Source organism: Hyperolius riggenbachi, chromosome 5 (assembly GCF_040937935.1).
Source record: "Hyperolius riggenbachi isolate aHypRig1 chromosome 5, aHypRig1.pri, whole genome shotgun sequence".
Classification (NCBI taxonomy): Eukaryota; Metazoa; Chordata; class Amphibia; order Anura; family Hyperoliidae; genus Hyperolius; species Hyperolius riggenbachi.
The window spans coordinates 395,840,113-395,865,692 of record NC_090650.1 but is presented as its reverse complement, the minus strand read 5'-3'; the positions used below and the strand labels follow the sequence as shown (position 1 = coordinate 395,865,692).

General features: G+C 45.6%; 1 protein-coding gene across 1 annotated transcript in view; it reads right to left on the bottom strand.

Moving 5' to 3' along the window:
- Positions 1 to 4,126: 4,126 nt before the first annotated feature.
- Positions 4,127 to 25,580, bottom strand: part of PARP10 (poly(ADP-ribose) polymerase family member 10) — a 46,314-nt gene continuing 24,860 nt past the window's right edge. Inside the window, exons 7-11 of the mRNA XM_068237836.1 lie at positions 21,166 to 21,283; positions 16,953 to 17,878; positions 14,103 to 14,277; positions 10,669 to 10,982; positions 4,127 to 7,994 (exon numbers count right to left, since the gene is read on the bottom strand). Coding sequence (XP_068093937.1) covers positions 7,980 to 7,994; positions 10,669 to 10,982; positions 14,103 to 14,277; positions 16,953 to 17,878; positions 21,166 to 21,283 — 1,548 coding nt within the window. The 3' untranslated portion in view covers positions 4,127 to 7,979. The remainder of the gene's footprint in view (positions 7,995 to 10,668; positions 10,983 to 14,102; positions 14,278 to 16,952; positions 17,879 to 21,165; positions 21,284 to 25,580) is intronic.

The window sequence follows — 25,580 nt, the reverse complement described above, 5'->3', positions numbered from 1 at the left end:
GGATTTTTTGGTAGACAGTAGAATTCATGGTTCCATCTATCACAGCAAGCCTTCCAGGTCCTGAAGCAGCAAAACAACCCCAGACCATCACACTACCACCACCATATTTTACTGTTGGTATGATGTTCTTTTGCTGAAATGCTGTGTTACTTCTACGCCAGATGTAACGGGACACGCACCTTCCAAAAAGTTCAACTTTTGTCTCGTCGGTCCACAAGGTATTTTCCCAAAAGTCTTGGCAATCATTGAGATGTTTTTTTTAGCAAAATTGAGACGAGCCTTAATGTTCTTTTTGCTTAAAAGTGGTTTGCGCCTTGGATATCTGCCATGCAGGCCGTTTTTGCCCAGTCTCTTTCTTATGGTGGAGTTGTGAACACTGACCTTAATTGAGGCAAGTGAGGCCTGCAGTTCTTTAGATATTGTCCTGGGGTCTTTTGTGGCCTCTCAGATGAGTTTTCTCTGCGCTCTTGGGGTAATTTTGGTCGGCCGGCCACTCCTGGGAAGGTTCATCACTGTTCCATTTTTTTGCCATTTGTGGATAATGGCTCTCACTGTGGTTCACTGGAGTCCCAAAGCTTTAGAAATGGCTTTATAACCTTTACCAGACTGATAGATCTCAATTACAGTACTTTTGTTCTCATTTGTTCCTGAATTTCTTTGGATCTGGGCATGATGTCTAGCTTTTGAGGTGCTTTTGGTCTACTTCCGTGTCAGATAGCTCCTATTTAAGTGATTTCTTGATTGAAACAGGTGTGGCAGTAATCAGGCCTGGGGGTGACTACAGAAATTGAACTCAGATTATGGATATGATTAGGGAAAAAGCGCTCAAGAGTCCAGTTCCTCAGGCAATAAGCCTTAGTGAATCTTCACAGTAAGATTAATCAGTTCATACAGTAAGGCGAGTGATACTCCAGTACCACTCCCCCCCCAAAGCAAAACGACTCACCAGATAGAGCGGCCTGATCGGGTCCGTCTGCACCTCAGGGATATAGGCCACCCCTCAGCCTCTCCTGGCAAACCTCCTCCGCTGCGTCTCCCAGATGCGTAGTTGCTTAAGAAAAGAGCATAAAAGACGCTTCACATAGCGTAAAAGGGGGAGGATATCCCACGTTTGATTAAAAAACGTTTTTTAAAAACAAAGACAGCAATCACTAGTGCGGTGTGGGACTGGGCAGTGAGCAACAGGGTATGCCTATTTACGGCAGAAGTCGCAATTCACTCGAACTAACCCGCAGAAGCGAAAACACCTGCCGCTAGTGACTGCAAAGGATAGCGTGCGCCGACCAGTCACCGCGTCCGATGATGTCAGGCGTAACGCTGCTCCGTAGCTCCGCCTTACGCGTTTCGTCGCTATGGCGACTCATCAGCCTCTGATGAGTCGCCACAGCGACGAAACAAGTAAGGCGGAGCTACGGAGCAGCGTTACGCCTGACATCATCGGACGCGGTGACTGGTCGGCGCACGCTATCCTTTGCAGTCACTAGCGGCGGGTGTTTTCGCTTCTGCGGGTTAGTTCAGGTGAATTGCGACTTCTGCCGTAAATAGGCATACCCTGTTGCTCACTGCCCAGCCCCACACCGCACTAGTGATTGCTGTCTTTGTTTTTAAAAAACGTTTTTTAATCAATAAACGTGGGATATCCTCCCCCTTTTACGCTATGTGAAGGGTCTTTTATGCTCTTTTCTTAAGCAACTACGCATCTGGGAGACGCAGCGGAGGAGGTTTGCCAGGAGAGGCTGAGGGGTGGCCTATATCCCTGAGGTGCAGACGGGCCCGATCAGGCCGCTCTATCTGGTGAGTCGTTTTGCTTTTGGGGGGAGAGGTACTGGAGTATCACTCGCCTTACTGTATGAACTGATTAATCTTACTGTGAAGATTCACTAAGGCTTATTGCCTGAGGAACTGGACTCTTGAGCGCTTTTTTCCTAATCATATCCATAATCTGAACTGTTTAATAGGCAAGCGCTCCGCCTATTCCTGTTGGTGTTTATCCAGTCTCCATTTTTGCCCATAGGGCCTGTTTATTGTTGTTTCTCAACGCTTTATTGTAACATTTGTGAGCGCTTTTATACGTTTTTATAACAGAAATTGGACTCAGGTGTGATAAACCACAGTTAAGTTATTTTTTAACAAGGGAGGCAATCACTTTTTCACACAGGGCCATGTAGATTTGGAGTTTTTTTTCTCACTAAATAATAAAAACCATCATTTAAAACTGCATTTTGTGTTCAATTATGTTATCTTTGATTAATAGTTAACATTTTTTGATGAGCAGAAACATTTAAGTGTGACAAACATGCAAAAGAATAAGAAATCAGGAAGGGGGCAAATAGTTTTTCACACCACTGTATGTTCCCCCAACAATCTGAAAGGATACCCGAAGTGACATGTGACATGATGAGATAAACATGAGTAAGTACAGTGCCTAGCACACAAATAACTATGCTGTGTTCCTTTTTTTTCTTTCTGTCTGAAAGAGTTAAATATCAGGTATGTAAGTGGCTGACTCAGACAGGAAGTGACTACAGTGTGACCCTCACTGATAAGAAATTCCAACTATAAACATTTTCCTAGCAGAAAATGACTTCTGAGAGCAAGAAAGAGATAAAAAGGAGCGGTGACAGACCCGTTTTGAACGGGCTAAGGTCACTAGTCCTCTATAATAAAACCTGTGTCCCTGCATCCTCCTGTGACTGTGTGTTTCATCCAGCGCACATGCGCGGCACTTGGGCGGACTTGAGAAAACAGGAGCACGGGTGCACAAGGCGGGGGGCCATTGGTGTGCGCGGCAGGAAGCACGGCCTTGCGCGGTTGTTGGTAATGAGGCAGAAGGGGGTAAGAGGGGGGGGGGGGGGGGTCGCGTCCGAGCTCCAGCGTCTGTTTTTAACGGGCGGGCTTATTTCTGGTACAGTATGAGACGTTTACTTTATCATACATTGTATATTTATGCATGAGCATGATCAATGATGGATTAAGATGAAATGGGGCCTTAGAAGCTTTGGCTCATCCTGATGGTCTTTTTGGCAATCTGAGGTGGTAGACGGGACAGAGAAAGTGGTAGTTGGGCACCTTGACTCCCAGTAGGCCCCAGGTACCTGCCTAGGTTGCTATGTGGATAATTCTGCTCTGCACATGACTGGAGACAGCGTTTACAATAGCCAGAGGTTTATATCAGTTTGCTATAACGAGATGTATTATTTAAATTTCTTTGTAGAGTGTTTACTATATATTACGCAGTGCTGTATAATAGATAGGGAAGATAGTACAGCATTAAAGGAAATCTAAAGTGAAAATTAAAAAAACCAAAACAGATACTCACCTAAGGAGAGGGAGGGCTCTGGGTCCTATAGAGCTTTTCTGTTCCCCTCACGGTCCGCTCGTTCCAGTTCTGGGTCCCCCGTTCAAGTCCCCCGCTGCGGGAGGCTGCGGAAGTCTCTCTAAACATATTTGACAATATCGTGGAAGATGTTGCTTGCAGCCTCGCACCCCTTAGTGTACAAGCTGTGCTTGTACACAGATTGGAGCTTGGCCACAAAGAAGAAAGTCTGGCCATCAGCGGAGGGGTTGAGGAGGATTGGGAAACTTCTCTATTTTTTGTTACATACTTACATAAGAAGAGGGTAAGTAACTTGACACAACCTCTAGGTCCTCCTCGATACCACCACCCTCTTGACATTTCTCGTCTGTGCTCCTCTTCATGCATTGGCACAGCCTAACTGCACCTGTGCAAATACGGCTGCACCTGCACAGTAGTACGGAACTGCTCATGGCCAGTAGGGCGAAACCGGTTGGGTTGGAGAGTGAGCAAGCTTCTGTTAATCGCAAAAAGCACTTTGGGTGTGCATTATGTCAAATCGTGATTTTATGCAAAAGGATCCTGTATGCAGGGACCTACAATGTACATTTTACTGCTGGAACTTTTTTATTATATCCAATAAATGTTTGGAATCTTTTATTACGACCAGCGGCTGATGTCACCTCATTGTCTGTGAGTCTTTGTGTATTTGTGCACTGGTTGGCTACGAGCAGTCAGACATTCCAGTTGGATAAAACACTAGCAAATTGCTGAGGAATTACTGGAACTTGCATTACAAAAATCAACTGTAAAAAAAAAAAAAAACCTGTGTAGCTTAGGCAAGATTTTTATTTGATACATCATGGAGTCCTTATAAACCGTGCTTCCAAGCATCCACACATATTGGGTTAAATATATACAAAGGCTGTACAGAACGGATGCACACTAATCCTAGTATCCTTGGCCTGTTAGCTGCAGGAAATGGCATTCGTGAATATTTATAGGTATTTAGGGTTTTGTCTCATTGTGGCGCTAGTAGTTTCCACTAGGTGTTAGGTTTTTCAATTGACAAGGGAACAGCAAGAAAGCAGTGACTGCCCACCATAATTCAACTTGCAGCAAAACGGATTATCTACCAACAAAGATAAAACATTTCACACACTGATACTAGTATCACCAGTGCCTTTTATCTGTCAGCATTCATCAAGAAATCTGGAAAAATTGTTTTCAAAGTCTCCAATGTCCCCTTCATCAGGCAATAGTTACAGTGACCACTGGTCACTGGACTGCCCAGCACTCGGGATAGGTGTGCAACTGACTATTCTTTGACATTTCAGGAGTTAGAGTCACTGTTTTACAGACAACCAAGACCTACAAGTAGCTGTGAGCAGCATTCGCAAGGACTGGTTTGGTTAGGCAATAGGGGCATTGCTGCAAACTGGCGACTAGTGTTGCTCATATCGAGTAGCTACTCGTAATTGACATTTAAATGAGTTTGGGCTGCCCACGGCCGAGGGAGGGTTAACTTAGGCCTCTTGCACACTGCAAGCAATTCAGATTCAGATTCCGCTTTTTAATCTGTTTTTACTTCCGATTCAGATTTGCAGTTTTCTCCCTGCACACTGCAAATCTGAATCTGAAACGGAGGTAAAAACTGATTAAAAAGCGGAATCTGAATCTGAATTGCTTGCAGTGTGCAAGAGGCCTTACTCAGACACCGATGCACTCCATTCACGTCCCACAGAAGCAGTGTTCTCTCCAGAAATATTTTTCAGCCGGGTGGCATGAAAAAGTAGCCGGGTGGCGCGAGATGAGAGAACACAGGGCCAGTGCTTCTGTGCACAACTCTGCTTACAGCATAGAAGGTGAGCTGATAACAGCCAGGTGCTAATCAAAACTATATGGGTGGAGCACCCGGCTTAAAGAGCCTGGGGAGAACACTGAGAAGGAAGCATGGGTGTGACATGAAATGACCCCCCCCTCCCCCCTGGCTGCAGGTAGCCCTAACTCATTTAAATTTCTATTACAAGTAGCTACGAAGATGTAGCTACGAGTTAAGAGCAACACTGCTGGCGACTGGTCAGCATTACAGTGCTTTCAAGGCACCTTCCTCATTGCAACAGCTGGCAAAAGAGAACCACAGAAAGAAGTGGATTGAGTGGTTTGTGAATGTTCATGTAATTAAGGCGCCAGGAAATTTGGGCGCAGGGCAAAGATTGAAACCGGCTCACCCTGCTCCTGAAAAAGTTCCTGCAGCGTAAATTACCATTCCCCTTCAAGGCCGCCATTGATGGGGGTAAGAAGTTACACTGTTTGTATCGTAATTGGGCTCAGTCTTTTGAAGGCGCCCAAATTACTGACTGTGTGTAATTTACAGCCTATGGCGGCGCCTGGTGCACCCAAATTTCCAGCACAGTTTTTGCCTCAGTTTTCAGAGGGAAGGACATATTTCCACTAATACTCATAGCGGTTATGTGAGGTGGATGGTGCCCTATCACCTTCTGCACTGTTTTCAGCTGGGTGTCTGGCTCAACTGGCAAGAAAACAATGCAGAAGGAGACCGAGAAGAAATAACAGCAACCTCATGAACACTGGCAATGACTCAATTTATGCCAAACCAGAATGCAAGAGATCCGCATACTTAGACAAGGCTGTTTCTTTCACATAAAGTGCCAGATGACCAAATCGGTTTACTGAATGGACATCTGGCACAATTGGCCTCAATTCACTAAGCAGTTTAGACTAGTCTATGGGTGTTTTTCAGTCTACTGATGGTTTCAGTCAGTTGCATCAAAGGGGAATTTACTATTACCAAATGTTTTAGACCTGGTCTAAACCATTTGGTAATTAGGTGGGAAAAGCAGGAGAAATGATCAAAAGATGCAATTCACAAACAAGTAGCTATGACTGACATCCTTCTCCTTTGATGAGCTCTCCTCTGCATAATTAATCCAAAAGGTTCCATCCTCACATCTAAAATACCTCACAGAATTACTTTACGGTGGCTGGATAGAGTACTGGTTAAGGGCTCTGCCTTTGACATGGGAGACCAGGGTTTAAATCCTGGCTAGGTCAAGTACCTATTCAGTAAGGAGTTCGAGGCAAGACTCCCTAACATTGCAGGGTGGCCTCTTGAGCGCGTCCCAGTGGCTGCAGCTCTTGAGCGCTTTGAGTTCGACAGGAGAAAAGCGCTATACAAATGTTCGGATTATTATTATTATATTATTACTGACAAGACATCAGCTGGTCTAATCTCTGTCCGAAAAAGTGGGCGTGGTTACTCCTTGTTCGCCTTTGTGAATTGTGTAATTACTGAACGTTAGATCAGGTCTAAAAACAGGTCTAAAACATTACACCAAACCATCAGTAGACTAAAAACCATCTGTAGACTAGTCTAAACTGCTTAGTGAATAGAGACCTTTAAAATGAAATAAACAGCCTTGTCTAAAGCGGAGTGTGCAGACCTCTTGGATTCTGGTTTGATTGTCATACTGGTTCTGCACCTCTCCATCCCGCACGGTGTGCGACTGTCAGTATTTATTTGCAACTCATGCCAAGACTGATCAGTGGGTGACAACAAACGCATCAGAATTGAGCCTGAATCATATCTGTACAACCCTCATACATGGGGTAACTATAGCTGCGCACAACACAGGCAGGCTGTTTATTCTTCTTCCATGCAATGCATAGTTGTTATGCTTTACAGTTTTTCTCATAGCTCAATTCCCTGGAGTGCAGGCCTACAATTTTCTACCCACAGGCTGATTGTTACTACTAACTGATCCTACTTGAGCAGGAAGAATCCTCAAATATGCAAATGAAAAGCTGTATCAAAAAAATTGGCATAACAATCTAAAAATGTGATTAAACCGAGATGTCTAGTATGCCCATGTCAAGAAAATAAAACTCAGTTTGCGCCGACTGGTTCAGCACTGCTAAGCCTGCCCGGCCCTGCACAGCTCCTGTCAGTAGGGCGAGGCCTGGTCTTTGTCAGACTACCAGCTGTCCCTTCCAGAGACGGGACAATATGGCCTCTTCAGTTTCGAGTACACTACCACAGACTAACATTAGGTCGCGTGTGCCATTGGTATTTGGAAGCCAGGAACGCTAAGAGGGGCACCACAGTTCTGGCTGTACAGTTAACAGCCCCTTCTGTGGTGAAGAAAACTGCCGGTGTGAGCTGTGCAAGGTCAGACAGGGTCAGTATACAGTGAGATGAACCAGTCAATGCCAGACTTTTTTTTTTTTTTTTTTTTTTAATATTAACTTTATAAGTGCTTTAATATGAGCACTTAAAGCTATCTTAAAGCAACAAAGCTATCTGGACAGCAATTTCACTCTCCCAATGCGACAGCGACTCCCCTCCCAGTTCAGAAGCCACACCCTATTTCTCTGCCACACCCACAAGAGTTCTCTTTCCATTACAAGAGATCACATTCTTCAGGAGTAGCAGTAGCCTTTTTTGAGTCAATGTGACCCACTCCAGGTGGCAACAGACATGACTATGCCACTGTTTCTTTAAATCCAATGATTGCTGTAGGCAGAAGTGGAGAAGCGCAGTTTGGCAGGAATATTGCTGCCTCTAATCTTCCATTGCGTCTGGTGAATGCGAGACACTCTTCAGCGCACTTCATCTGTACCCATTTCGGATCATGAGGATCATTCTTGGTCTTCTAGTGCCACCTCACACAGGAGGAACCTGGGGGACAAAGCAGAATTTCAGCTTCAGCAGTACCATGGCAGCCTTTTTCTAGTCTATGCCATCATCCTTGCTGCTCTCTTTCCGCACTCACTGACACCCACAACTCTCCCTACAGCCCTCTACTACCCACCCCATTTCTCTCAACACTTCTGCTGAGCTCTCTAATGTTCATATTCATTTTCTCTCTACTACTTCTCAGTGTAATGTACAAAGGTGGGGGTGTCTTGACATCCTAGGGAAAAAGGACAGAGACAACAGGAGCCCAAATGGTGCAGCTCTCACTCACAAAGGTGGGTTGCAGAGGAGGCAACCAACCACTTGAGGCAGGTGGAGACAAGGAACCCAACTGAGGGGGGGTTAAGCATGTTATAAGGGTAATGACTGCCCGGGTTATGATAAAATTGTATTAAAAACAGAACAACATGAGAAAATGTGAGGTGGATTACCTCAATGAAGACAGTCGAATGCGGCAATTTAAGAATTTATTATGCACAGGCAACACGTTTGTGTTGCCTGTGCATAATAAATTCTTATTTTCACATTCGACTGTCTTCATTGAGGTAAGCCACCTTACATTTATCTTTTTTTATTGTATTTTTAATCCAATTTTATCATTACCTGGGCACCTCATTACCCTTATAACATTCTCAGTCTAATGTTCCTCTTTATCAATGCAACGTTCCAAACCTTCCTACCCTGCGTAACTATCTGCTTCTGAAACCTGCCCTGCTGCCCTTCTACCTCCCCTTCCTCTGATATGCTTATTACTCCTGCCGTCCTTGCTGCTACTTCCCCCCTCTACCCTTCATGCTGTTCTTCCCCCTTACCCCCAATACCCTTCCAGCTGCCCTTCTACCTCGTTTTCCTCTGAGATGCTCATTACTCCTGCCATCCTTGCTGCTACTTTCCCCCTCTACCCTTCATGCTGTTCTCCCCCTTACCCCCAATACCCTTCCAGCTGCCCTTCTACCTCCCCTTCCTCTGATATGCCTATTACTCCTGCCGTCCTTGCTGCTACTTTCCCCCTCTACCCTTCATGCTGTTCTCCCCCTTACCCCCAATACCCTTCCAGCTGCCCTTCTACCTCCCCTTCCTCTGATATGCCTATTACTCCTGCCGTCCTTGCTGCTACTTTCCCCCCTCTACCCTTCATGCTGTTCTTCCCCTTACCCCCAATACCCTTCCAGCTACCCTTCTACGTCCCCTACCTCTGATATGCATATTATTCCTGCCATCCTTGCTGCTACTTTCCCCCTCTACCCTTCATGCTGTTCTTCCCCTTACCCCAATACCCTTCCAGCTGCCCTTCTACCTCCCCTTCCTCTGATATGCTTATTACTCCTGCCGTCCTTGCTGCTACTTCCCCCCTCTACCCTTCATGCTGTTCTTCCCCTTACCCCCAATACCCTTCCAGCTTCCCTTCTACGTCCCCTTCCTCTGATATGCCCATTACTCCTGCCATCCTTGCTGCTACTTTCCCCCTCTACCCTTCATGCTGTTCTTCCCCTTACCCCCAATACCCTTCCAGCTACCCTTCTACGTCCCCTACCTCTGATATGCATATTATTCCTGCCATCCTTGCTGCTACTTTCCCCCTCTACTCTTCATGCTGTTCTCCCCTTACCCCCAATACCCTTCCAGCTGCCCTTCTACCTCCCCTTCCTCTGATATGCCCATTACTCCTGCCGTCCTAGCATTCCACTGACAAGATCTCCCTTCAGTCGGGGGCACCTCTAGCTACTTCATACTGAGGGTACATCTGGCTACCTAATACTAAGGGGAACCTGTAGCTACCTAGGATGGGCAAAGGAAGTAAGGTAGAAGACATAGCTGGGCCAGCCAGATCACTTGCGGTGCAGTTTGGTCGGGATTTGTAGGCTCATGGACGGAAAAGTCTAAGGTGCCAGGACATCTGTGCCTATAGGCTTTTGTTATGTAAATCCGGGCCTCAACCTGCACTTCCTCTGACGTGCCCACCACTCCTGCTCTTCTTGTGGATACTTACCCTTCTACCATTCATACTGCTCTCCCGCTTACCCAGATACCCTTCCAGCTACATTTCCTCTGATATTTCTACAATTTTTCTCTCTCAATGCTACTCTCCCTTCCACCATCTTAGCAGGGCGAGTGAAAAGCAGGGCAAAAGCTTTTTTTCCTACCTCTCAGCTACCATCCCACATTCCCTGCTCCGTAAGGAGAAGGAGAGAAAAAGAGAGGCACTTTGCCTTTGCACACCTTTTATTCAATCCAAAATAGCATCACATACAGCGGGTAGCGGTGGGGGTTAGGTTACTGGCCTGACAGCCGTTTCGGCATCAACCTCTGATGATGCGGTAGAATGCGAAACGGCTGTCCGGCCAGTTACCTAGCCCCCACCGCTACCCGCTGTATGCAACGCCAGTTTGGATAGAATAAAAGGTGTGCAAAGGCACAGTGCCTCTTTTTTCTCTCCTCCTCCATACCGATACAAGACTTTGAGCAGCACACGTCTTCCTACCCACATCTAGTGCCAAGCTTTTTTCTTCAGCCACATTCCCTGCTACTCTCCTTCCTTTCCTGCCCTGCAACCCTTCTAGACAATCCCCCCCCCCCCCCCTTTCAAAAAAGAAAAAAAAAAAAAAAGAAAAAAAACACACAAAACATTTTTCTGTGCAAGGAAAAAAAATCTTACCCGTGCTCCCATGTCTTTGCATTTGCTGCAGGTGATCAGGTATTGCGGGTAGGCCTGAGTGTCATTAAATATAACAAAGATCATTGGATCCTTCTGACAGTTTACCAAGCAGTCATATCGCTTTGGAGCCTTCCCTTCAGTGTCTGGCATTAAGGGGGGAGTCCGCATGCTTTCCTTGCCCACAGTGTACTCTCCGGTCAGCACTCGAGCCAGGAACACAAACTTCTTCCCTTCTTTGTTGGGGGGTGAATAATTATCCCTCATAGAAAGTTCTGCCTCTTGTGCAAAATACACGCCTTGGCCATACAGTGCGGCTGAAAGAGGACAGACAGGACCAGTCAGAGGAGAGGCAGTACAATGACAGGAAGGGGTGGAGACACAGAACATGGCTGGAAGCCCAGAGGTGGCTAATGACATGCAAATCATTTCCAGCTTGCCTACACGTGTGATGTAGCTTGGATTTGGACAAATCAGGAAGTTCATGTCATTGGCCCTGTTCCAAGCTACATATAATCTGCATCAAATTTGCATGCAAGCTGGACTGCCCAGCGGATCATTCAGAAACAGCCTTATCAGTCCCTCCACAGACTGTACACACACTGTACTGTCTGCTGAAAACCCGCCCAGCGGGAGGTGACGACGGACCAGTCGTTGGCTTCAGCCAGACGTGTGTATGAGCCTTTATTCCCTTTAAAACAATACCAGCTGCCTCGGCTGTCCTGCTGATCCTCTGCCTCCAATACTTTTAGCCATAGACCCTGAACAAGCATGCAGCAGATCAGGTGAAAATCCTTTGCTGACAGCCACTGTAGTTCCTGCTGCAGGCAGAGAAGTACCTGCTTCAGGCAGAGAAGTACCTGTGTACACTAATCACCTATTGTAATAAGGTCAGTTCACGCTGGTCCTATCTTTTTCTGCATGCGATTTCGAACATGCATGAATCTGCACTTGTGAATTTTCGGGGTTATTCCAGAACTTTTTTTTTAATGAATTTCCATGCACAATTCTAGTGTGCAATTATTTTGTTAATTTTTATATTGCAACTTCTCCGTGCAGACCGGTGAAGTTAATTTACATGAGAATGTATCTAGTCAGCTTCAACTTAAGATTTTTTTGCACAAAACCTGATTTTTCAGTGTTTTCCGCGAGTTGTATTAAGCGCAAATCACACATGAAAAAAGCAGGCCTGCTGCGCGATTCCAAAATGTTCAAAATTGATGAACGTAGAAATAAAATGCAATGCCATTGAAATGCATTCAATTTCGGTAAACTGGAAAATGCATGTTAATTCTAATAAGTGTGAACAGACCCTTCAGGTATCAGAAATCCTGTGTGTGTGTGTGTTGCTTTAAAGGGAAACAGGTGAGAATATGGCAGCAGGCATATTTAATTTTAAACAATACCAGTTGCTTTGCAGTCCTTCTGATCCTCCGCTTCTCATACTTTTATTCACAGACCCTCAACATGTAGATGCAAATTAGGTGTTTCTCACAAAAATCTGACAAGATTACCCACATGATTCTTTCAGGTAGGTGATTCGTGTGTATGATTCAGACACTGAATGCCAGAATGATCAGCAGGACTGCTAGGCAACTAGTATTGCTTAAAAGAAAATAAATATGGAAGCGTCCATATCCCACTCGCTTTAGGTTTTCTTTAACTGTGATGTTTGTTTTCTCACCTTAAAGCGGTATAAAACCCTGACATAATATTCAATAAAAACATGTTTACCTACTTTTTATATGCCATACGGTTATCATATTTGCATTTGTGCATAAGTATTATTATTCATTTAGAAGTTATAGGTTTCCAAAAGTACAGTTTTTTGCTTTGTGAGCTTTGCATTTTTATTAATAACTGGTTTAATTCATTGCTGTTTTGCAGGCAGACATGCTTTCAGTGTCTCTCTGTCTGCAGCAGCTCCTGCACAGTCAGAGAATGTGTCACATTCCTCACTTGATACATTTAAGTAAACACAAGATAACATTATCTAAAGTTTGGATGCGTCTGCATTTCACTGCACTGAACTTTCAAGCTCTGTGTGTAACCCTTCGAATGCTGGTCTAGTAAAAAAAAAAAAATGCTGGTTGCATATAATATGCTGTAAATAATGTTTTAGAGCAAAGATGAAATGCAGGGTTATATACCACTTTAAAGAGAATGTCCAAGGTGATAAAAAAAAAAAAAAAATCTACTTACCTCGGGCTACCTCCAGCCCCTTGCAGCCGTCCTGTGCCCTCGCCGCAGCTCTGCTCCCCGCGGGTGGCCCGGGGTCCCTTCTGGTACAAGAGGCCTATTTGCGATCCAGCATGCAGCTCATGTAGGCACGCCGACGTCATCTGGACCGTATTGCACAGGTGCACTAGTTCTGTGCCTGCGCAGTACAGTCCGGATGACGTCAGTGCGACTCAGTGAGCCGCATGCTGAAGCTGAAGCGCAAGTAGATGCCGGCCTGGCGAGGTCGGCATCTGCACCGGAGGCCACCAGAGCTGCGGCGAGGGCACTGGACGGCTGCAAGGGGCTGGAGGAAGCCTGAGGTAAGTAGATTTGTTTTTTAATCACCTCGGACCTTCCCTTTAAAGTGAAACTTAATCGTAAAAAAAAATACCGAGTTTAACTTACCTGGGGCTTCTACCAGCCCCCTGCATCCACCCACTGCCCACGCCGTCACTGAACGATCGTCAGGTTCCCCGCAGCACCCCTCTTTCTTCTGAATGCGCGGCCACAATCCGTACGCCTCCCAATAGCTCTCCGAAGCAAGGGAGCGCTCTGTTCATGTGCAGTACAGAAAAAAATTCTACTGCGCTCCCGGCAATGTGAGTGTGATCGAGGATGCAGGCGCCACACATGCGCAGTGGCAGTCGGCTTGCCCAGCCATATGATGGGTGCTGCGGGGGACTGGACGATCCTTCTGTGACGGCACGGGGTGGATGCATGAGGCTGGTAGAAGCCCCAGGTAGGTTTTTGTTTTGTTTTGTTTTTTACAATTAAGGTTTCCTTTAAACTTAGTAAAAAATAAAACAAACAGAAAAAGCAAAAAAACCACCTCAAAAGTTCTATGAATCCAAGCCATTTAGATAGGCAGAATGAAGTAGTGCTGAGGATCTTAGGAGACAGCAATAGAGACAAAAGTGACAAAAATGGGGAGCCGCTTACATAGCTGTGGGATTACAAGACAAGGGAGGGGAAGACACTACCAAAGAGTGGAGGGGACTGTACAACAAAATGGGGGAGAGGGGCGTTTACACAGCATGCAAATTAAATACAAAATATATGCAGCCCGGAATTGAACCAACCAAATACACTTCCTGTCCATTTTGACTAGCCTGTTTCCAAGCTACCATTTGCATGAAATCTCCAGGGAAACCAGAATTATTTACAACCCATTGACCATCTCAGCACAGAAGTGATAGGAATGGAAATTGTGACATTACCATTCTTCCCACAGAAGCTGCGGTTGAAGCCTCCATGGCAGATCTCCTTGGTGCTGTCCTCGCTGGTACCGTGGTAGAGAAGGCGCTCTACTGGCTTGTTTGGGTCAATCATTTGCATCCTCTGTTTCTTCAGCTGGTACTGATTGTACAGCAAAGGATTGTGGACCTTCTGGAGCTACAGACCATTGAAAGCAGGGTTAGATATAGAACTCATAAAACACACACAAACTACTAGGCATGAATTATGACTGCATGACCCTTTTTCATCATCATAGACCCTAAAGGTTTTCATACCCAATACCATGGCTCCAACATCCGGTTCGACCCCCTACTATCCAGATTTTGGCCAGCCCCCTCCACCGAGACTGTCCTCGACCCGGTAATCAATGAGCTCAAACTCACCAAGGCTGAAAAAAATACTCCATCCTCCTACACTCATCAGCATTTCACACAGTCGGTCACCCCTTGCTCATCCAATCATTCTGCAGAAATCCAAGACCTTGACCTAGCCTGGTACTCCTCCTTCCTCTCAAATTGTTCCCTTAGGACTTCCTTCAATGGCTCCTTCTCAGCCCACACCCTCCTCTGGGTCAGGGTCCCCCAAGGCTTTGTTCTTGGTCCCTTGGTGTTCTTTCTTTATATCACCTCCATCGGCACACTCCTCTCCGGGTTTCAAATACCACCTATACGCAGATGACAACCAGATCTACCTCCATACAAAGGAGCTCTCCATTACCACCATGGAGAAGGTATCCTTTTGCCTCTTAACCACCTCATCCTGGATGTCAGCCAGGTTCCTGAAAATAAAGGGACACTGAGCAGTAGATAAAAATGAAATCAGTACTTACCTGGGGCTTCCTCTAGCCCACCGGCGTCCTCATGGCTCCTCTCCCGGTCCGTCCCGCTGGCAACTTTATTACTGGCGAAACCCGGGCCGAGTTTTGGCCCAACACTTCCTGAACGGTGGCGCTCCGCGTCATCATGCCAGCCACTATGTGCAATCACGGCAGCCAGTGTGACAGTCCTGAGCATGTGCAGTTCAGAGTTAGAAAAACGCGCATGTGCAGGACTGTCACGCTGGCTGGACGCGTAGCAGCTAGCGTGATGACGCGGAACATTACCGTTCAGAAAGTGTTGGGCTGGGCGTCACCGGTAATGAAGTCGCCAGCGGGACCGGGAGTGGAGCTAGGAGGACGCCAGGGGACCTCACGGCTGGAGGAAGCCCTCAGTAAGTACCAATTTCATTTTTATCTACTGCTCGGGGTCCCTTTAAAGCTGGATAAAACACAACTCCCAATTTTCCCACCCTGTGCTATCTCCCCCCCCTTTGGACATCTATGCCACTGTCAATGGTACAATCATCCACAGGACTGCAGAAGCCTGCTGCCTGGGTTTCACTCTGGGCTCTGCCCTCTCCTTCACCCCCCACATCCAAACCATTACTAGTGCCTGCAATTTCCATTTATACAACATCTCCAAGACCTGACCCTGGACACTGTCAACCTCCTCATCCATGCCCTCACCATCTCCCACCGGGACTACTGCAATACCCTCTACTGAGTTATCTAACTTTGATCTTTTTTTCCCCTCTCAGGTACCATTTAAATATTAATGCATAGCAAAAGCATTGACAAGCAAGGATATTAGTATATATTTGATGTAGTATTAAGATGGTAAACTACAATGTGATTTATGTAATATCATTTGGATAGTCCTGAGGCTTATCCATCGTACTGGATTCCACAGATCCAGAACTTGGATCCTCTAAGCGAATCTGACAAGGGCCGATATACTCCACACTCCCCTCAGAGTATCAGCACGGCCGCACTGCGTGAGTCCTGGTTACGGCTGCGCAGTAGCAGGGAACCACTCATGCATAGCCTTTCCCTCCGTGCATGGGTCGGCTTCATGCTGCCGCACAGCGGTGGTCAGGACTTGTGCGGGAATAGTACACGGCTGCACTCTTACACAGAGGGAAGCATGGCCGCAAAAAATAAAAGGGGCCTGGCAAGCAGCGGTGGGGTTGAGGAAGACATGGGAAGCGTCTTGATTGTCCAGATGCTTCCCTCTACCCAAGTATCTAATTTTTTTTTGTCAGCAGGTTTACTTTAAATGTAATTATACAAAAAAGGGAAAAAAAATAAATTAAAATAAAGCCTCACAAATTATCTTAGATAAAAATCTAAATCTACAAATTCTAGCTTCCCCTTATAGTGTAGCACAGGAGACATCTTAAATTAGGCAGGAATAAAGCAATGGTATTAATGGAAAATAAGGAATGGTCTCCTCACATGGCCATATGGAACTACTGATAACGACAACAAGCTGGTCTGCTCAATATGATATATGGTCAACCAATTACTGAATATGAAGGATTTCCTCTTGTATGAGACCAGTATGAGCTGAATTCACATCATAATGTGATATAAGGCAACTTATGGCACAATGGCATGAGCAGTAGTCACATGATAAATGAATGCAAAGGATCTACGGTCACGTGATCCTGTTGTGAACCGTGGTAACTAGAAGGCAAAGTAGAAGTGTGAGCATTACACAAGGCCACTGTGACCTCTTGTCATCTGAAAGCTAATATTAACAGAGGCATCTCATGAGGTCTCAATGAGAGGTGGTCAATTGATCACTGAATACAAGCCATGTGGAGCAACCCTGCATAAACAGAGGGAAAGAGCAGGTTAAAATAAGTGGGGCAGGTGGATGAAACTGGTGTAACCCATCTGTGGCCAGTTGTGACATAATAATAGAATAAATAGAAGGGGGGGGGGAACCTTACTTGAAGCCACTGTGTGCTTTGGTCACCTGATAATGGCCCACATTGTAATATTTGCTCACCTTAAACACAGTAGTTGATAGTTTCCTCTTCTCTAGAGTTGTGATAAATGGTGGGATGATGCGATTGTATTCCTCAGAGTCTTCAGATACATCGATCAACTCAACGTCTCTCTGTACATCTAGATTCATCATATCTGTTTGGACCTGGTCTTTGCGTTGGAGGGCCTCTACAATCTTGCAAAGATCTTGCCGGCATTTGCTGGGAGAGTCTAAAAATCCCTTTATTTCTAGTTGTCCTTCTTTCGTGGTAATTTTTACCTTGTGCTTTTTCTCCAGAGCCTCTAAGATCTCTGAAAGGTTTTGCACATCACCAATACCTTCTAAACTATCCACATCCTGCCTTGAGGTCACCGCTTTCCGCAAGGCTGCACATGCCACCACTAGATTAGTCTCATCTCCAGCAAGAACTCTCACCCGAGCGCAGTGCGAGGACAGCTCTGGTAGAACTTCACTGCTGGTAGAAGGCATTTCTGGAGATAAGACTGCTTTGCTAGAGCCATATCCCCATTGTTCTCGGAAAGACATTTCCAGAGCTCTTTGTAAAGACTCTTCCATCTCCTCAGCTTCCTGCTGTCTAAGTGACAGCTCTAATGCTTTCTGCAGATCCTCGTCCTCTGAGCTCTCAGTCTTGGTGACTTCCATCGACCTCTGTATGGCCAAGAGCATCTGGGCTTCTTCATCAAGTTCTCTGTCTTGATACTCCATGCGTGACATCTGGCATACTTTGTCCAGCTCTTCATCTTTTGGGTCCGTTTTTGCCTCCTTAGTGTCTTTACCAGCCTTTTCTGTGTATATATCCTCATCTGAATCTTCATCTGAATCATCCGAGTCTATAGTTATCAAGCTTGGCGGTTTTTCAGGGATGTCATTGTCTTGCTTTTCACTGTCCGCATTCTTCAAAAGAGAGGCGAATGCCTTTATATCCTCTGTGGGAGAGAGAAGTTAATGAAAAGGTTACCTAACGTGATAAACATGCCTATGGGCTCTAAACGATACCTTCTCTGCAGTTTGACAGTAGCTTAACCTCCCTGGCGGTATGATTATTTCCAGAATTTAGGGTCTAAAAGCAGTGAAATTTTTTCATGGGCTATTTGACCCTAAAAGCAGGAAAAAAAAAAAATCATACCACAGTGAGATCTGCAGATATCCAGCACAGACTAACCTCCCTGGGATCCAGCGCTGTACCTCTTCAGTAAGATTGCCATCTGTTGTCATGACAACAAATGGCGATCTCACCCCAGAGCCTCCGAGGACTGAAAGAAGAATGGCTGCCAGCGTCTGGATCCTGCGGGAGGCGAGTTAGAAACATTGCCAAGCTGCACTGTGTCTTCATACCTCCCGGCAGCTACTCAAAGCCAGGATCGGGATTGCCACTCCTGGTTGCTTTTTTCCACCACGAGCCTGACTCGGGGTTACCGCTAAAAAGGTTAAAGAGTACTTGAGGCAAGAACTGTCAGGGCCTGTCATGACAGGCTCTGTCTAAACTATGATTGATCAGGGTTGTTAGGGCCAAATACTCATCTTATCCCAACGTTTAAGAATCAAGGGTGACACTCCGCTTCCCTCTTTGGCAGTGCGGTGGTGGCCATGTTTCCAAAGACTGCCGAAGACCTTCGTAATCCTCCACCTGCGTGGCCCGCCCCAATCTTGGCAATCTTCAATTAGGCCACAGCTTCAGTGGGCCATTTAAAAATAATGACCAGGGGGCAAGGCGATCACCTTCCTGGAGGGATGACGCCAGGACAGTTAAGTATTTAGCTCTAACAACCCCCCTCCCCCATCATTTAGACAGAGCCTGCAATGACAGGCTCTGTCAATTTCACCTTAAAAACTCCTGAAAAAATGTTTGCTGTACAATTAACCACTTCGCATCCAGACCTGGTTTCCCACTTATGGACCAGAGCAGTTTTGACAGTTTAGCTATGTCCTTATTTAATCAGAAATAACTTTATCCCTACTTATGACACAGAAATGTGCTTCTGTTTAGAAATGCACTCGGCTCAAGCCAAGCGATGCCTATGGGGAGGGGAGGAAAGATGACATTGTGGTTTACAGCAGGTGGGGGAAGTAGGGAAACAAGGCACTCAGCTGTTACCTAAACTGAACCAAACAGCATCTCAATAGCACATTAAAAATGTATGCCAACAATGTGGCTCATTTTAAAAAAACGCTAAGAATTCTACCTTTTTATTTTTTTTATTTAACTGTTTTATTGCCCTACTTCCACGGCCTGCTGTCCGCAGAAAGAGCAGGCAGATAAGGACTACTGTAATTAGCAGTAGCAACGAGTAAACAAAAGCTGAAGGGGTGGGGAGATAGGACACTGTACTGCAAACAATTTAGAGAGATGCCACACTTTATTACATTCTCCCCTTCCCCTGGATAAATAAGGGCTGGCAGCTCCTACAGCTATTAGAAACCAGGACAAACTGGAAAAAAACAAAACTGCTTGGATCCATTTAAAGAGACTAACAAAAATGTCATCCTATTTTCTACCATCATACAAGTTTCTAAACCTATTCTAATGTGCTCTGGCTTACTGCAGCACTTTCTACTATCACTGTCTCTGTAATAAATCAATGTATCTTTCCCCTGTCGGCCTGTGTCTGGAAGGCTGCCAACTCTTCCGTGCTGATCTGTTATGCACACCCCTCTCCAGACCCCTCTATGCACACTCCAGTGCAGCGGTAGGGAACCTATGGCTCGGGAGCCAGATGTGGCTCCTTTGATGGCTACATCTGGCTCACATACAAATCAGTAGGGGTTGATTCACTAAGCTACTACTGTAGCGTACACTACTAACTTACTCGCACCCTGTCAGGTCCAGTGACTTTGTAGAATGAGATCCCCACACTTTGATTGGCCCAATAGGCTGCCTGTCACTTGACTCATCCTACAAAGTGAATCCACCACCAAGTCAGCTAGTTAATTGTACAAGCTGTTAAAGTGGATCCGAGGTGAACTTTTACACATTGCATAATTGTGTTCCTTTCCTATTGTTTATAGGGCATTCCTCAAGCCAAATACTTTTTTGTTTTTGTTTTAATACTCGAATTCCCTATAAACTAAAAAAGCCACGCCCACAGGTTTTCAGTCCCAGTCCCAGGTAGCAAGGACTTATAGGAGCTCAGTCTGGGCAGGAGGAGGGGGAGGTGTTACTAGCCATTGATTTCAGAGACAGAGGGGAGGAGGGAGGAGGAGAGGGGATTAGGCTGATGGCTCAAGATACAGATAAGTCTGGCTCTTTGTAATGTTTACAAACAACATGGCTGCTGTCATTGTATCACAGGAATAAATAATTATATTCTATTAAAACTGTTTGCAGCTAGATTTGCTGTGTAAACTATCTAAACTTTACATAAGATATATAGACAAGTTACTTGTTATAGTTAGTTTTTCATCTCGGATCCGCTTTAAGTCGGTATTTCTTCTGTCTGGCTCTTGGGGAAATTGCTGATGTTGCTGAAACCCAAGAGATGCTGAGGACGTGTCTGACACTTCCACTGCCCAGCGGATCAACTGTATACACATCACCATGGCAACAGGAATGTGAACCCTACTGTCCCAGTTAGTATGGCTCTCATGGAATTGCATTTTAAAATATGTGGCATTTATGGCTCTCTCAGACAAAAAGTTTCCTGACTCCTGCTCCAGTGTGTGTGTTATTTACATAAGCCAGCAGCGTCTCTGCTCTCTTATCAGTGACAGAGAGCTGGCTGACACATACTGAGGAATTACAGATACAGGCAGAGCTGTCTGCAGCCTGTCACTAGTATTCAGTGGATGAGAGCTGCAGAGGGACAGAAGGTAAAACACACAAGTGATCTCTTGAGATTCAAAAGGAAGGGTGTATACAGCCTGCTTGTGTATGGATGTATTTTCTATGTGTGGACATACTGTACATCAACCTACTTCCTGTTTTGGTGGCCATTTTGTTTGTTTATAAACTAACTTTTTAAAACAGTTTTTGACTATTTTTAATGCGGTGAGGAGCGGCGAAATTGTGACAGAGGGTAATAGGAGATGTCCCCTAACGCACTGGTATGTTTACTTTTGTGCGATTTTAACAATACAGATTCACTTTAAAGATACGGCATGTGGCCTCTGAGGAGTTCCACCTAGCATGATGTGATAAGACACAGAATAAAAGTGAAATGCGTATAATTCAATATCCATTATTTATTGACTTTATGTGTCTTTAATAGTAGCTCACCCAGTCTGGCTTTAAGCAATGGGTCCTCAGTCTCTGATGCCTCCTCTGTCACCATAGGCTGGTCAGGAGATGATTCAGTAGATGCTCCATCATTGACAAAACTCCAGGGATCCACGTACTGAAAGAAAAGCAGAAAAATGATACACAATTTTAAACGTGAAATCATGTGCATGCAGATTCCTGCCTTCCCCTCCAGGGGTCACCACTTTCTACCACGCTTGGCTGATAGGAATAAAAAGTGCAACTGTTGCTCAAAGTAACCAGATGGCCAGGAGCAAGCGGAAGGCTGCAGGACATCGCTGGAGGCTTGGTAAGTATTTAAAAGTCCTGGATAATGGGGACTTTGCTGTATGAAAGGGATACTGTAGGGGGGGGGGGGGGGGGAAATGAGCTGAACTTACCCAGGGCTTCTAATGGTCGCCCGCAGACATCCTGTGCTCGCGCAGCCACTCATCGATGCTCTGGCCCCGCCTCCGGTTCACTTCTGTAATTTCTGACTTTAAAGTCAGAAAACCACTGCGCCTGCGTTGCCGTGTCCTCGCTCCCGCTGATGTCACCAGGAGTGTACTGCTCAGACACAGACCATACTGGGCCTGCGCTGTGCGCTGTTGATGACATCAGCGGGATCGCGTTCTGCGTCATGCGGACGCGCTTTACGGCTCTTTACGACGGGGAATGCGGAAGAAGAGGACGCTTTGCCCGAGGAAGACTGGCAGTCGTCCGAAAACGAAACTTAGCCGCGGAGGGAGAACGGAGGGCACCGAAGGACCGGCGCGGGCACAGGACAGCTGCAGGAGGCTCGGGAAAGCCCCCAGGTAAGTGAATTTTTTTCCCCCACCAGTTAAGGTTCCCTTTAAGTCCACGGGGAAGCTCACTTCAATCACACCGATTGCTTAAACTATTTCATGGAAATTAGTATTTTTTTTTAATTTTTATCACCTGGAAGTTGATTGGAAAGTAAATCTAGTTGAACAAGGGGCTCTACCTTTCTAGGCTGTTTCAGTAAACTTACTACACATGCAGGATTACAGTTGCCCCAAATAGCCAATAGCCATCATTGCAGGTGAGAGGTTTAGCCGTGATCTTGGTACAGACACCTGGCTGGACCTGCATGTGGAAGACCAGTAGGAGCAGTCCTACCTTAAAGGAATACTGTAGGTGGGTCGGGGGGAAAAGGAGTTGAACTTACCTGGGGCTTCTAATGGTCCCCCGCAAACATCCTGTGCCCACGCAGCCACTCACCTATGCTCTGGCCCTGCCTCCGGTTCACTTTTGGAATTTGTGACTTTAAAGTCTGAAAACCATTGCACCTGCGTTGCAGTGTCCTTGCTCCCGCTGATGTCACCAGGAGAGTACTGCGCAGGTTGAGTCAGGGCTGTGGAGTCGGTCCAAAAATCCACCGACTCCGACTCCTCAGTTTAGGATTCCACCGACTCCGACTCCACGACTCCGACTCCTCTAATTTGCATATTACAATTTTGTTGATTAAAAGTATGTAACGTGAAATTCGTCTCTTAACTGCCAACGCTTAGGAATTTTACAAGACAACTGAAGTGAGAAGGATATGTAGACTACTATATTTATTCCCTTTAGACTAAAACTAGTCCTTGGTAAGAGTACTTGTAAAAGGTACAAACCGGAACAAAGAACATCTATCAGGCCTTAGGCAATGTAAGTGTGGGTACATGTAAGAATGATGTGCAGGTACTCTGCAGGGGAATGAGGAGATTGTAAACAGACAACACCTCTGTGTTCAATGTGCACAGCATTCTCAGTGGATTCCCTGCAGCTCTGTGGGGAGTGCATATGTATAGTACTACTGTGTAACAAAGTAAACCTGAGACAGATGAAATTAAAGTTTTATACATACCTGGGGCTTCCTCCAGCCGCCTTCAGGATAATCAGTCCCTCGTTGTCCTCCTCCACCACCTGTATCTTCTGCTATGAGTCCAGGTACTTGAGCCAGTCAGGCGTAGTGCGCATGCACACACTCCGCCGCCAGGAGCATACTACACCTGTGCAGCACTATTGCGCAGGTGTAGAATGTTCCTGGCTGTGGGAGCGGCATGCGGCCGGACAGTGCTGACTGGCTGAATTACCAGGACTCATAGCAGAAGATCCGGGTGGTGGAAGACAGTGAGGGACTGATTAGCCTGAAGGGGGCTGGAGGAAGCCCCAGGTATGTATAAAACTTTACTTTTCATCCGTCTCAGTTTCCCTTTAATTTGTAGTCACCAAACCAAATTTTAATAACATATCAAATTATTTTATTTCATCAGCAAAGGGAGTGCATACATTTGCATAAATCAGCATCAATGCAGAATTATTTCCATCTCGTTTACCATCTCTGTTAGTGACACAGCTACACATCAGGCTTTATACTTACAGTATAGATGTTAGTGTATATAAGAGATTCCTGTGTACACATCATATATACAGTCACAATCAGATATGTATATCTGACTTTAAAAATACAGGGACTGCTTTATTGAAGCAGCACAAGTAACTAATTTTGATTGGTTTATTTCATTTTTGTAGACTAAGCACAGCTATTACTGTATATATACTGTATATATACATTATTTTTAATGACTATTATCTGAGAAATAGAACATTTTATCATATTTTCTATTTTAATTACAGTTACAAATTCATTAGGAGTCGGAGTCGGTGCATTTTTTCCCGACTCCGACTCCAGGCACCCAAAATTGCCCGACTCCACGACTCCGACTCCACAGCTTAGGGTTGAGTATGGTCTGTGCCTGCACAGTGCGCTCCTGGTGACGTCAGCGGGAGCAAATACATGGCAACGCAGGCGCAATGGTTTTCAGACTTTAAAGTCTGAAATTCCAGAAGGGAGGCGGGGCCAGAGCATCAGTGAGTGGCTGCGCGGGCGCAGGACGTCTGTGGGGGACCATTAGAAGCTTCTGGTAAGTTCAACTCATTATCTCCCGACCCCCCTACAGTATTCCTTTAAGCTGCTGCAGGAAGTACAGTACAGGATGACCAAGGTTTTACCAACAACATGGTGGATTGCAAATCAATCACAAATGATCTTACAGACAATGAAAATCTACCACACATAATCAGCTTAAATGTTTGTTTCCACAGGCAACAAGCTGCATCTTCAAGGACCGCTACAGCATAAAAAGTAAGCAGTTAAAATCTAACAGATTCGAGGGGTTTTGGTCTAGTCCATCTCCTCATGGGGGGGTTCTCAGGGTTTTCAAAAGCATTTCCTCAACGGTAGGTGCTAAGTCTAAATGCCAAAATAGTAAGATACCAGCCAGCCTCCCTACTCACTTGCACGGTATTTTGGCACGTTCAGAGAGTGCTTTTGAAAACAAAACAAAAAAAACCCTGAGAATCCCCATAAAGAGAAGGACTAGTCCAAAACCATCAGTTCAGTCAGATTTTAAAGAGGAACTGTAACCAAGGACTGAACTTCATACCAAATCAGTAGCCGGTGCCCCTTTAGCCACGAGAAATCTTTTCCTTTTCTTGAATAGATCATCGGGGGGGGGGTGTCTATATGGCTGATATTGTGGTGAAACCCCGCCCAGTGTGATGTCAGGACCATTGTGCTGACATCACACTGTGGGAGCCTTGTTGCATTGAGGGAAATAACAGCTGTTTCCCACTGCCAAGCAACCAGAATCTCTCTTCGTTCATATGTACAGTGGCTTGCAAAAGTATTCGGCCCCCTTGAAGTTTTCCACATTTTGTCACATTGCTGCCACAAACATGAACCAATTTTATTGGAATTCCATGTGAAAGACCAATACAAAGTGGTGTACACATGAGAAGTGGAACGAAAATCATACATCATTCCAAACATTTTTTTACAAATCAATAACTGCAAAGTGGGGTGTGCGTAATTATTCGGCCCCCTGAGTCAATACTTTGTAGAACCACCTTTTGCTGCAATTACAGCTGCCAGTCTTTTAGGGTATGTCTCTACCAGCTTTGCACATCTAAAGACTGAAATCCTTGCCCATTCTTCTTTGCAAAACAGCTCCAGCGCAGTCAGATTAGATGGACAGCATTTGTGAACAGCAGTTTTCAGATCTTGCCACAGATTCTCGATTGGATTAGATCTGGACTTTGACTGAGCCATTCTAACACATAGATATGTTTTGTTTTAAACCATTCCATTGTTGCCCTGGCTTTATGTTTAGGGTCATTGTCCTGCTGGAAGGTGAACCTCCGCCCCAGTCTCAAGTCTTTTGCAGATTCCAAGACGTTTTCTTACAAGATTGCCCTGTATTTGGCGCCATCCATCTTCCCATCAACTCTGACCAGCTTCCCTGTCCCTGCTGAAGAGATGCACCCCCCGAGCACAATGCTGCCACCACCATATTTGACAGTGGGGATGGTGTGTTCAAAGTGATGTGCAGTGTTAGTTTTCCGCCACA